The sequence below is a fragment of the Lagopus leucura genome, unplaced genomic scaffold (assembly GCF_019238085.1).
Source record: "Lagopus leucura isolate 7727_CA_CO unplaced genomic scaffold, USGS_WTPT01 Super-Scaffold_100034, whole genome shotgun sequence".
Lineage (NCBI taxonomy): Eukaryota > Metazoa > Chordata > Aves > Galliformes > Phasianidae > Lagopus > Lagopus leucura.
In genome coordinates, this window is record NW_024962283.1 from 66914 (window position 1) to 79181 (window position 12268).

General features: G+C 40.5%; 1 protein-coding gene and 1 long non-coding RNA gene across 16 annotated transcripts in view; one reads left to right on the forward strand and one right to left on the reverse strand.

Moving 5' to 3' along the window:
• Nucleotides 1-12268, forward strand: part of SIK2 (salt inducible kinase 2) — a 57563-nt gene that overhangs the window by 10487 nt on the left and 34808 nt on the right. For all 14 annotated transcript variants that reach the window (XR_006181070.1, XM_042882615.1, XM_042882616.1 and 11 more), the window contains exon 4: nt 3470-3631. Coding sequence is in view for 13 of the 14 variants with exons in the window: in XM_042882615.1 (XP_042738549.1) it covers nt 3470-3631 (162 nt within the window). In the remaining variant the exon portion in view is untranslated. The remainder of the gene's footprint in view (nt 1-3469; nt 3632-12268) is intronic.
• The window catches only part of LOC122186170, a 62668-nt gene that overhangs the window by 8040 nt on the left and 42360 nt on the right, over nt 1-12268 (reverse strand). The window lies entirely within an intron of this gene.

Below are 12268 nucleotides of genomic sequence, written 5' to 3' on the forward strand. Positions count from 1 at the left end.
TTGGCTGCCCGGGCACACTGCTGGCTCACGTTCAGCTGAGCATCAATCAATACCCCAGGTCCATTTCCTCTACACAGTCTTCCTGCTACTCTGCCCCAAGCCTGTAATGTTGCTTGGTGGTGTTGTGGCCAAAATGCAGGACCCGGCATTTGGCCTTGTTGAACTTCATCCCATTGGCTTCAGCCCAGCTCTCCAGCCATTCCAGATCCCTCTGCGGGGCCTCGCTACCCCCAGGCAGATCCACACTTCCAGCCAACTTGGTGTCTTCTGCAAACTTTCTGAGGATGCACTCAATGCTCTCATCCAGGTCATCAATGAAGATATTGAAGAGGACAGGCCCCTGCACCGAGCCCTGGGCAACACCACTCATGATGGGTTGCCAGCTGGATTTAGCTCCATTCACTACCACTCTTTGGGCCTGGCCCTCCAGCCAGTTCCTTACCCAGCCAATAGTGTACCTGTCCAAACCACAGGCTGCCAGCTTCTGCAGGAGAATACTGTAGGAGGCAGTGTCAAAGGCTTTGCTGAAGTCTAAGTAGACTACATCAACAGCTTTTCCCTCATCTGTCAGATAGGTGACGTGTGACAAAGTGACTGTGCCCTAAGTATGTACTTTTCAGATGCTTCTTTCTCTTCTATACCCTGGAAATGTAAAGGAGAGAGTGTCTAAAATATGATTGTGGTATGTTCTATGTCTCCAGGAGAGAAAGCAGCGTATTTCAGGATAGATGACCTATTTCATGCAGGTGACTAGACTTGGTGGAAAATGCAAGGCCAGGAATATTGCTGAATGTGGTTTGGAAGCTTTAAATGAGCCCTAACAGGCTAAAGCTGTGAAAGCAAATGACAGTTTAGATTTGTTAACTAATTTGTTGAATTTCTAACACAGGATGGATTAACAGTTTACAGGGTTGGCTTGTATTCCATGTAACTTAATGTGTATCTGATATCTGACTTTACTTTGATACCATTTGATTTGTCAGGCACTTCGTGACTGAATGATATGCAAATATTATCATCTTCCCTACTGCCAGGAGTTCTATTCTTGTGCTTTGCCAAGTTAAGCCAGCAGACAATGCATTCAGACTCAAACTGGTTAGAAGCTTGGAGGAGAGTGTTCTGTGTGTTTCTGCAAATCCTGGAGATGACATCTAAGGGACTGCCTGGAAATGTTTGAGGGCTGCTGAAATGAGTGCCACTCCTCAGTGATTGGTCACAAAATGTAGAAATTGCATGGCATGGGCAAACATAAGTTCTTCCCCCTTCCCCCCCCCCCGGGGGGTTTTTTTTTTTTCCTCCAGTAAGTCCAGAACTTTGAGGACTGTTTTGTGAATCCTGGAATATAGGGCATCATCTGCCGACAGTGCTGCTGACCCACTGGGCTGTTTGTGACTGCTCCCTGCTGCATTTTATGTTGCACTCTGCAAAACTTTCCAACTTCCTTCTGGTGCTTCCCTTGATAGTGCTATATAATTTCAGGGTATTTACAGCATCATGTAAGCATTTGCAGCAGTACTGTAACCTAGAGCTAATAAAGAAACGTTATACTTCAGAATTGGTGGGTATGCACTACCAATTAGATGAACAGTATTCTCATGTACGTAATTGATGGGGTGATTTCCTGGCCAATAGGCAATGGCTCTATCAAAATCTACTGTTCTTTCTAAAGCGATATCATGAATCAATTCTTTGACATGAATAGTCACTTTTTCACTGTGTTTTTTCTAGTTTATACTGAAAGATGATGTATTTGTAGTATGCTGCAGCCAGTTGCCTTGCACATGAGTCTAAAGATCTGTCAGATTTGGCAAATTTTCCACAGATTACAGAAAGCCTGGCCCTTGTCTTATATTCCTAATGGTTCTTTGTCAGCTTATTCTCGTTCCATGCAGTATCACAAACTAGCAGCTAAGTTGTTAGTTATGTTTTTAAAATTATTTGTCCTTTTTTTTCTGTTCTTTTTTCCTCCTCTGTTTGTGTTTTTTTTTTTAAACTAATGCCAGAAGAATACTTGACAGCACATGTTCTCTCTGTCTAGTGAGCTCACGCAACTTGCAGGATGGAAAAGATTTTCTAGCTATGAAATTTGCCCTTTGATCATAATGTAGGCACTATAACTATCTACTAATGAACTGCCTTTCTTCACCTTTAGCATTCTGTGTGGTCCGTATTTGCACAGTAACTAATAAGGCTGTATTCTGTCTCACTGAGGGTAAGCTGACCTACCACATAAATGAAGTAAAGGATCATAAGTTCATGTAACATTATGTCATTAGGAACTAAAGTACCAACTTATTTTAGGAACATTAGATTATCTAAATTTAAAAGAAAAAAAATTAAAGCAAACGCTTATAATTAATCACATAAGTTCATTGGTCACTGCTTTTTTGTTTTGTCTAACAAAAGTCCTAGCTGTGCTGCAGAAAGTGGCTGGGAGATGGCTGTGTGTACATGCATAGCAGAAATGCTGAGTCATGGCTTAAAACAGTGATTGAGCACCTGTTGGGAAGGCAGGGCCAACCCAGAAAAGCTTAGGTGCATGCAGTGTACCTGAGTGATGGAAGGGGTAGAGCCAGGATGCACCCCTTCCCAGACCTCATTTAAGGGTTGACGGGGAAGCAAAGGGATCTTGTTGGAGATCACTGTGTACCTGAGGCCTTTTGAGGGTAAGCTTTTTCCCTTTGTTTCTGTGTCTGTAGCTGCTGTGCTTGCTTATTCTCATTTGCTGCAGCTTTAGACTTTGCCACCCTGCTTTTATTGCTGTGCTTTCTATCACACTATAGAATCATAACATGCTCTGCCTCTCCTGTGGAATACCTACGTGCATTTCCTGCACCTTGGCCATGAGCTTCATCCTTAATAGGATGTGAAAGGCAATTCTGGAGCCATCTTAATGGTTGATTCCTTGGTTTTTCTGCCATGGAATTGAAAGAATAGAACTGGCTACAGAGGCTACTTTTGTCAAGACTTGCACGGCTGCTGCTTCGCTTGTTTTTGTTCCTGCAGATAAATGATGTCTTCAGTTTCAGAGCTATCATTTGTTTCAGGGCTAACAGTTATACAACATAATCAGACATGAAAATAAAATGTTCTTTCTGCTGTGATGCAATGAAGATGAGTGAGAGGTCAGAATGTGTACTTTATGGGTATTTGCTTTTTTTCTAAAGAAGAAATACATTTAGTCACTGCACAGCATGTGTTGAGGCTTCACAAGAGAGGTGTGAATGTAACAACTTCATAGGAGATCTCACATGAAAATATTTATCAGAATGGACAACCATGAAAGAGCTAAGAGTTGAGTTTAACTAGACAAGAGCTGTTCTTCTCTCCCCTTTTTGGAGGAAAGAAAGCAAGAAACTTGGCTGAAATACGCCTTGAGTTTCTTAGTGCTAAATATCTGAGAGAAATCACTTGTTTTCAGGGTTACTGCTTGGTGTCTAATCTATTTAAATGTCCTTTGTATGAACAGATTACCTCGCCAGCCATGGCCGACTCAGTGAGTCTGAGGCCAGGCGGAAGTTCTGGCAGATCCTCTCAGCAGTGGAGTATTGCCACAACCGGAAGGTTGTGCACCGAGACCTGAAGGCTGAAAATCTTCTGCTTGACAACAACATGAACATCAAAATAGCAGGTATGCAGAATGTAGAGGGTTATTCAAAAACCTTATTTTTAAGGAAAGTGTTTTTTCAGTAATTCAGTTGCTGCTGCCTAAGAAGTCCTGCTGTGCGTAAGTCAAAGAAAATCAGAGTGGTAATACATAGAATACTTTTGCAGTATGGATATCATAGTGCACGTAGCTAAAACAATTCCTAAATTGGCTCTATTATACATTCAGGGAAAAGAAAACCGTTTTTAGAGTAATTTTTTGTGGGTGTCATAACATGTCAGTGATGCTGCCAGATATTCAGGTTAATATTGAGTTAATCAAATAACTTATTTCAATGTCAAAAAACTCAAAATGGAAGCTTATTGATTTTTTTTTTTTCTTTTTGCATGCATGATTTCATTTTAATTATAAATTTAGGTACAGCAGATGTTGCTGGCAGTGAAAATAATTTTGTCAGTTATCAACTCATTACAATTCCATGAATCCTTCCATGTTGACTTTAGCCCAGAAACACTTGAAATGCAAAAGGTAGATAACATCTTGATTTGGAGCACTGTTGAACTTTAGTCATCAATAACACAGGAGCAGGAAAGGAGAACTAACTGCTGGAAGAATGGATCCAAGTTGAAGGAGGGAAGATTTAGGTTGGATGTTAGGGGGAAGTTCTTTACAAGGAGAGTGGTTAGGCCCTGGAACGGGCTGCCCAGGGAGGTTGTGGATGCCCCGTTCTTGGACGTGTTTAAGGCCAGGTTGGACGGGGTCCTGGGCAACCTGATCTGAATGTGTATGTTTGGTGGCCCTGCTAGGCAGGGGGGTTGGAGCTACATGATCCTTGAGGTCCCTTCTAACCCGGGTGATTCTGTGATTCTGTGAAGAAGCTGGTTTGTATTGGCGTAAGCTTGTGAGTTCTGAGAAGGAAGTGTGAATAGACTTTCAATTGGCTGAGGAAGATGCAGTGATAAAACATTGCTGAGTTACGGACCACAGCTAGATGACTTTACTTTTGAATTTCTTCTCTGGCACTTCTGAAATGGCTGAGCTGAAAGTGTATCTGGATATCTAATGTTTTCTGTAAGTATGAGGCTGCAGAAAATTGTTAAATGTGCCAGCAGATCTTAAAACACGTGCTTTTTATTCATGGAGTATGAAGATGGTGTCCTGAAAGATTTTAAAGGAAAAGCTAGTACCTGTTCAATTGGTTAGCATCTGTTGTGAAGATTTGCCTCTCCCTTTGTGATACTGCAGAAGAAATTGGGAAGACTGAGCATCCAGTCTATCTCTGGAGATTAACTTCAGCCTTAGGAAGAATCTTTCAAGTCCTTTCAAGTCAACTTTATCAGAATGAGGAATCAACAGTCTTTTAAAATGAGCACCTCTGAGATCAAAATATTGCTTGAGCAAGAATTTATCCTCTAAACTTAGATAAAAGGAACCCAGTCATGGCTGTCAAAAAACATGTTATCTTTGGATAGAAAATGGGCTGTTTCTAATGGACCGAGAAGGATTTCTTACCAGTGTATGTATTAAGAGGGTAGCTTTCCCAGCTCCTGCATGTGTTTGTTGCTTTTGTGTTGACCTTCATTTTTGTCTGTATGTTAAGTACTTTCCTCTCTCCGTTCCTTTACTACCACCTTCCTGCCTCTAGCATGTTTACAGAGAAGTAAGGAATAAATTAACAAAAATACAGTGATGTCCATTGCAGAACCATGACTTGTATGGATTATTAAGCTATTTATTTATTAGCCACATCTGAGTGTAATGTGTTTTGTTTTGACGTAGAGGATGGTGTGTGTGAAACTGATTCTTTAAAACTGAAGAGCGGAGCCTGATAATCTGGACTTCTTGGCAATCACACACACATACAGAATGGTCCAGGTTGGAAGGGATCTCAAGGATCATGAATCTTCAACTCCCCTGCCACAGGCAGGACCACCAACCTCCACATTTAATACCAGACCAGGTTGCCTAGGGCCTCATCCAACCTGGCCTTGAGCTCCTCTAGGGATGGGACATCCACAACCTCTCTGGGCAGCTGTTCCAGCACCTCATCACTCTTATAAACAAACACTGTTTCATGGATCCTTAGCGTGTCATAGTAGGAATTCTAAAGAACGTTCATAAAGCAGTAGAAATTGTTATTTGTTATGGAGTTTTTACAGCAGCCTCTTTTTTATTTCTTTTGCTTTTCTCTGTTCTCTATTGTAGACTTTTGTACTAGTGTTAAGTTTAAAAAAAAAAAAAGTTACTATCAGATGAAGCAAACCTGTTGTAGCTAGAAGGTGAAGTTCTGATATGAGTTCTTCTTTTGTGCCTTTGATACCTGAAGAAAACTAAGAAAGCATTTTAGGATGGAGATGATGTCTGGACTTTAAACCAAAGTGGCCTAAGTGCAAATAACAAAAAATGTTGAGACTGAACTGGTAGTGGTGTCTCAAAATTTTGAAAATTTTGAGCCAGAGGAGACTGAAGACATCAACTGCTCTGTCATGGGGAGCTTTGATGTCCAAGTCCTCCAGAGAATCAGGAATAAATGAAAACACCAATAAATGGTTGTTCCCAGGTTCCTTCAGCTGCTGCTGTCTCTTTACCTCAGCTGCTCCTATGCTCTATATTACCCGGAAGTTAACTACAGATGATATGTAATGCATGTAAATGATTACATTAACTGGTAGTGATTCACATGGTCTTCTGTGCATCTTCATCAAGCTTTCACAGGATGGATTATGATTCCTGTCTGCAGCTTCGATGATAAAGTAACCAGGGAAAAGTTAAACCTGCCAGAAACTGTGTGATGATTAGTCCTGAGTCGGTTGTTTTGTTTTTCTCTGCAAAGGAAAGAGATGACTAATTCCACAGAATGGCTCATCTGTGATTTTGCAGTTATTTGGTACCACATGGGTCCTTGAGAACAGTCTCTTCCAGTGGTTTGTATTTTTTCATTGTTCGTGTATGAAACTGTGCAAAAAACAAAGAGCAGCCAGGATCCCAACTCTGACAGCTAGAATTACTTTCTAATTAGAATTAATCTAGCAATTTAAAATCACAGCACAGGAACTGATGAATTATTCCAAAAGAAAGTTTTGCAGCATTGGTGTTTGCTTGCCAGCACTGTGTGTGGGGCTGCACCTTGCTGACTGCTCTAAGCAGCTACAAATCCACACTGATGCTCATGGCCATTCTGGGTTTTTCTCAAATGCCATGGGATCTCTTGATCTATTCTGCTGCTCCAAAGTCTTTTACTGAAGCTTTTGCTCTTTAGAATACAACATTCTGCAGTTAAATATAGGAACTTGCATAAAGTCACCTCTGTATTTCAGATATGATTCAGAAGCAAGTGTTTCTAAAACTCTAAGCTGATTGCCACCTCTTCTGCTTAAACAGGGAAACTGACATGAAATGTCATGGCTTTGTGCTAATAATTCTCAAAAAGAAAGAGGATAGACAGAATTCCAAGGACCTTTCTTTTCTATCTTAGATGAGAAGCAGAGGATGCATACAGATCTTGAATTGAGAGCTTTGATACTATTATTTTCTAGAAGATATCTGGGAGTTGGGAGCAAAAACTTCAAACTTAAATTTGAGCATAAATAAAAGAGGTGTTAATCGGATTAAATGTCCAATGAGAAAGTTTCAGCTGAAGGCTGCCAAGCCAGACAGCTCCTCTAAAATTTGTTTCTAGCACTTAGGTTTTTTTTGTTGTTGTTGTTTTTTTCCCAAAGTTATGTGTAGACAGCCAGGTATTTGAGGACCTCTCACATTTTGCTGGTTTCTTAAGAGCTCTCAGTGGCTGGATATCTCATTGTTGGTAAGCTGTGCTGTCATCAGATAAAACTTTTTCATTTTCTATCAGAGATGGCTCTACGAACAGCAATTACAGCATAGAATTGAGGATGAAATAGTGAGGTTCTCCCTGTAGCCTTCCATTCCTACAAAACTGCCAAATTAAGATCGTAGAATGGCCTGGGTTGAAAAGGACCTCAAAGATCATCTAGTTCCAATCCCCCTGCAATGTGGGGGCCAACATTGGGTTGGGGGCCAACCACCAATCCAGGCATCTCAGAGCCACATCCAGGCTGTCCTTGAATGCTTCCAGGGATGGGGCATCCACAACCTCCCTGGGCAACCTGTTCCAGTGTGTCAGCACCCCTCAGTGAAAAACTTCCTTCTAATTTCTAACCTAAGTCTCGCTGTCTTAGTTTAAAAACATTCCACCTCGTCATATCACTATCAACCCATGTAAGCAGTTGTTCCCGCTCCTGTTTGTGCACATCGTACTGGAAGGCTATGTGCTTTATAAACGCATCTGCAGAACTTGTGCATTTGGATGGTAAAGCTGCTGTATTCAAACTAGATCAGGTAGGAGAGACTGTTATTTTGAAGTAGGCTGTAGCGCTGGCTTGTCTTGCTGGTGGACTGTAAAATATGCATTGACGTCAGAATGGCTGATGCACATTCAGTGCATGAAGTGGGTCAGGTTTGTTTCTAACATGCTCATACCTTTCCTTTATCAGCACCCCTCTCATCTTGATATCCTTTGCTCACATTACGATGTTATAACAGAAGACCCATGTGGCTCTATAACGCCAGGCAAGCTGTGTTATTTTTGTAATTTTAGAAGACTGGATTAATTGTAGCTCTGAGGCTGGTATCCCTTCTACATGATCTGTAGTGGTATAAATTAGAGACCACCTCATATTGCTAGATGCACAGCAGAAGTAGCAGTGGCTCTGGCAGGGAGCTTCTATTTCTCAAATTGCAAACTGGTCTGAAATCTTACTCTGTTTCCATTTTTAACAGGAAAAGAGTTTCCATTTCTGTGTGCAAAAAAAACTATACCTTTTAAATTAAATATTATTCTGAGGACAGTAATGAAATCAAGAAACTAAATGCCCCAAATGTTGGGAGCCAGTATTTTCAGGTGGCACAGAGAGAGTTTATTCACACAGTTTATTCAGCTGAACACAATGCTGTAAATGGTTGTTGTTTTTTCTTTTTAATATGCACATTTGGGAAAATGTTAAAAAGATAAAGATCACTGAATTATATAATATCAGTCTTCTGATAGCAAGTCCAATTTCAGTCCTTTTAGAATTCTGTGGCTGACATGTCTTGTGCAGAATTGGCACATTAGATGATAGTAACGTTCTTGAAATCCATTTTTCTGGAATGAGAAACCTCAATGCTGTTCTTGGGTTATCTTTCATCCAGAATGATGGTGGTAGATCAGTAATTGCAAGGAGAAACAAAGTAGGGGAATAGGAAGAATGCTGGTGATTGTTTTGTACTCGGTTGAATCCTGGCTGTTCTAACACCTCAAAAAATGGGACAACCAAACTGTCAGCACAGTAATTAAAAACTGAGGAAGCCTGGTGGATCAAGCAGCTGGTATGGTGACTTAATCTTGAACTTTTTCTTTGAAGTTACTTTAATGGATCCTATGAATTCTCAAGTTCATAAAAAGTGGTTTCATATAATTAGAAGTAATTGTGGAAAGTATAATGGAAACAAAAAGAGGTCACCCTAATAATTTATGTACCCTAACAAAAAATACTGATCTCCTTGCACAGGTAATTATTCTGTATAACAACAGAATATAACTTCATTTCTAATGGTAAGAGCAAATTGCTGAAATATGCATCACTGTTTCATTTTACATGAATAACTCCAGCACAAAATAACAGGTATTTGGCTTTTACTGTACTTATTGTCAATGCTATTTTTTTAGTGGAAACATAAAGCTAGAGGATGCCAGTCTTCCTTGCCCTTGAAAAGGGGAAGAAACTGAAGTTGCAGAACTGCAGTCCAAAGAGAGAATGATGGAGCTATTTGACAGGCTGTAAGACTCATAGACAAGGTGTGCAGACTCATGAGGAATTCCTGCTGGCTGAGATCCATCTGGCACTAACAGGGCATACGAAGCATGCCACTTTTCTTAGCCTACTCCTCCTGTACTCATTCCTGCCCCTGAGTCCCAGCAGCCAGTAGTAATGTTTACTGCTTTAGTAGCGCTTGGACAGAACACACCCTTGCCTGTTCCTTCTAGTATCAGTTCAGAGACCTTTCATTCATAGAACTGCGTAATAAAACAATTGTCTTTGTCCACGTAAAACCATCAGATGCTATTCCACTTGGCCAAACACTGTCTTGACAGCATCGATTTCTGTAATTCTGCTGCTCTGGGAGCAGAAGGCAGCAGCCTTGCAAGGACCATGCTACTCTGTTCTAAGGTGCCCTTGCTCTTGAGTTGCTTCTGGTAATCATAAAAAAAAAAAAAAAAAAAAAAGTGCTATGAAATTAAACATGCAAGGGTAACTACAAAAAGCGAAAATCTTAATTACAGCATAAACCTGCACCTTGTATAGTGATCACTTGTACTTAAAGACTGTTCTGTCCTTTGCTACTCAAATTTGTTCGTCTTTCTTTCTGAAGCAGCTTCCGCATGTTCACATTCAACTCTAACTTTAATTCCAGTCTGGATAGGTAAAAGTTTTAATTTCTTAGCATTATAAATCTTGTTTATATCCAGGCAGGTTATGCTTCCTATAGCTGTGCTTACAAATCTATGAATGTGTACCTGTGAATCTGGTACACAGGTTTATGAGGGTGGCACCTGAGTAGGAGCTGCAGCTGGGAGTTGGATTGATAATTATCTGACATGCTCAAGATAAGTGAAGAGAGATCAGATTAAATTACACCTACACAGACAGAAAAATATTTATGTGAAAATAAATTGCTGTGTGTTTCCTGAGGTATTGTTGGGGTTGCCAAGCCAATGATGTGTAAAGAAATGTCTCCTCAAAGAAAATAAGAGATTCACAACAAAAGTCTATCTGTGATCAGAAAAAGTCACTGCTGTACAGGTGATGCACAGCAATTTGTGGGATTTGTTTTTTTGTTGTTTTTTTTTTTTTTTTGTTTTGTTTTTAAGGAAATTTTGTTGTTGTTCTCTGTTACTGCAACTTATATTGCAATTGTTTCAGCACAGAAGAAGAATGCAAAAGGAAAGATGGCACCAATATTACATTCGGTATTTCCTACTTAGATCTGGAATCTGAGCTGATGTTGGTGCCTCCAGAGTACAGTGGCATGCCAGGATGCCATTGCATAACTGTTCATGCAACTGTCAGGCATTCTGTGTATTTGCAGTGTGTGGCACTGTTGTGGATCTTGCAGTCTGACCTTCAGCTGATAGTTCTGGTGTTGTAGTTCCCCTTTAGGCAGATGCTTTTTGATGATGGCCAAGTCCAAAAAGTTCACTGACAGTGAGTACGTGAGTCTCTGAGTCAGAGCCGGGATAGTGACCTTGGATCAAGGTGGAGGTTTTGCTTGTAACAGGTCTCTGCAGTAACCAATATGGTCTCTTGTAATAGAAGTATTTTAATTCTCTGGAATAAATATTTAATTTAAGGTTAAATTTAAGTTTAATTTAACACTGGGTTAAATTGGTAAATGAAGCGTAGATATAAATGTCCAGCTTAATTACTTTTGAACTAAAGTATATCTTTCAGAAGACTATCTCCTCCTGCTGCGTGTTGGAAGACGGTTTCCCACTTGTGTGCATGTGAGAATTTCTAATAAAGTAAAGACCTCCACATTGTGCACACAGTGTTCTGCAGTTGTCAGATGTCTCTGAGAATACATCCTTTGTAGCTGCACTGACGCACTTTGGGATCACTTCCCGGACGGGTGAAGATCAGATAACTTTTTTTCTGCATGAGGAATTACAGGAATGGCTTGGGAGAGTTACTGGCACTAGATTTAGCTCTTGCCATTACTACAAAAGTTAGTAGAGTACATTTACAGTGTATGTGGATACAAAGCAGCCAGTAGCTGGTTGTGTAAGCCAGTCTGAGTATTAGGAGAGCCTGCAGATCCAAATTAGAGGCTTTTTTTGGTGTATAATGCAGGGTTAATGCTACCAAGAAGTTTTTTTGCCTGTTCAGTGTGGAGTTGCTTGTGGTGGGCTCAGCCATTGGCCTGGCTTCTCTAAGGGATCTGGACAACTGAAGTACAGCTTTTTTGGCAACTTTGGGTTGGACACAGAAGTTCCAGATATGTGGTCAGGTAGATAAGGTAGATTTTTCTGTTTCTACACAACCTTAATGTGGCTGACAAAGTAGCTAGTATCTGTACTGCACTGGCATGCATTGGCCTGAAAGGACTATCCTGCTTATTTTTAGACTTGATCTCTTATAAGGCAAATTTGGAAATCTCTAATATCTATTTCACAGGATGATTGGTTTATTTAAAAAGAAAAGGCAAATTCCCATCAATTGATGAGATGCTAATGAAGTACATATAGAGTACTGGGCTCTGTAGTTAACTGTCGAGGGGAAAAAAATGCATTAGGCAAATGTTTATGAAAAGAAATGGGATCTAGCATTATGCTTTGGGATCTTCCCTTTATGCTTTGAGGTATCTGGGGGACTGAGATGTTCCCAGAGCACATGATGTGCATTTGTAGTGGCAGAAACATTACAGCAGAGCTGCAGCATCAGATTTCAAGCTGTTGAAGTGCTAAGGAAAGAGGTTTCAACAAAGAGGGACAATTTCCATTCACTGTGCAGAGAATGGACAGGCACTTCAGCTATGCTTGGCCCTGCTCTGAGTCACTGATTTCATACCTGAACTAGGTATGAGCTCTACCTGAACTAGCCTGCT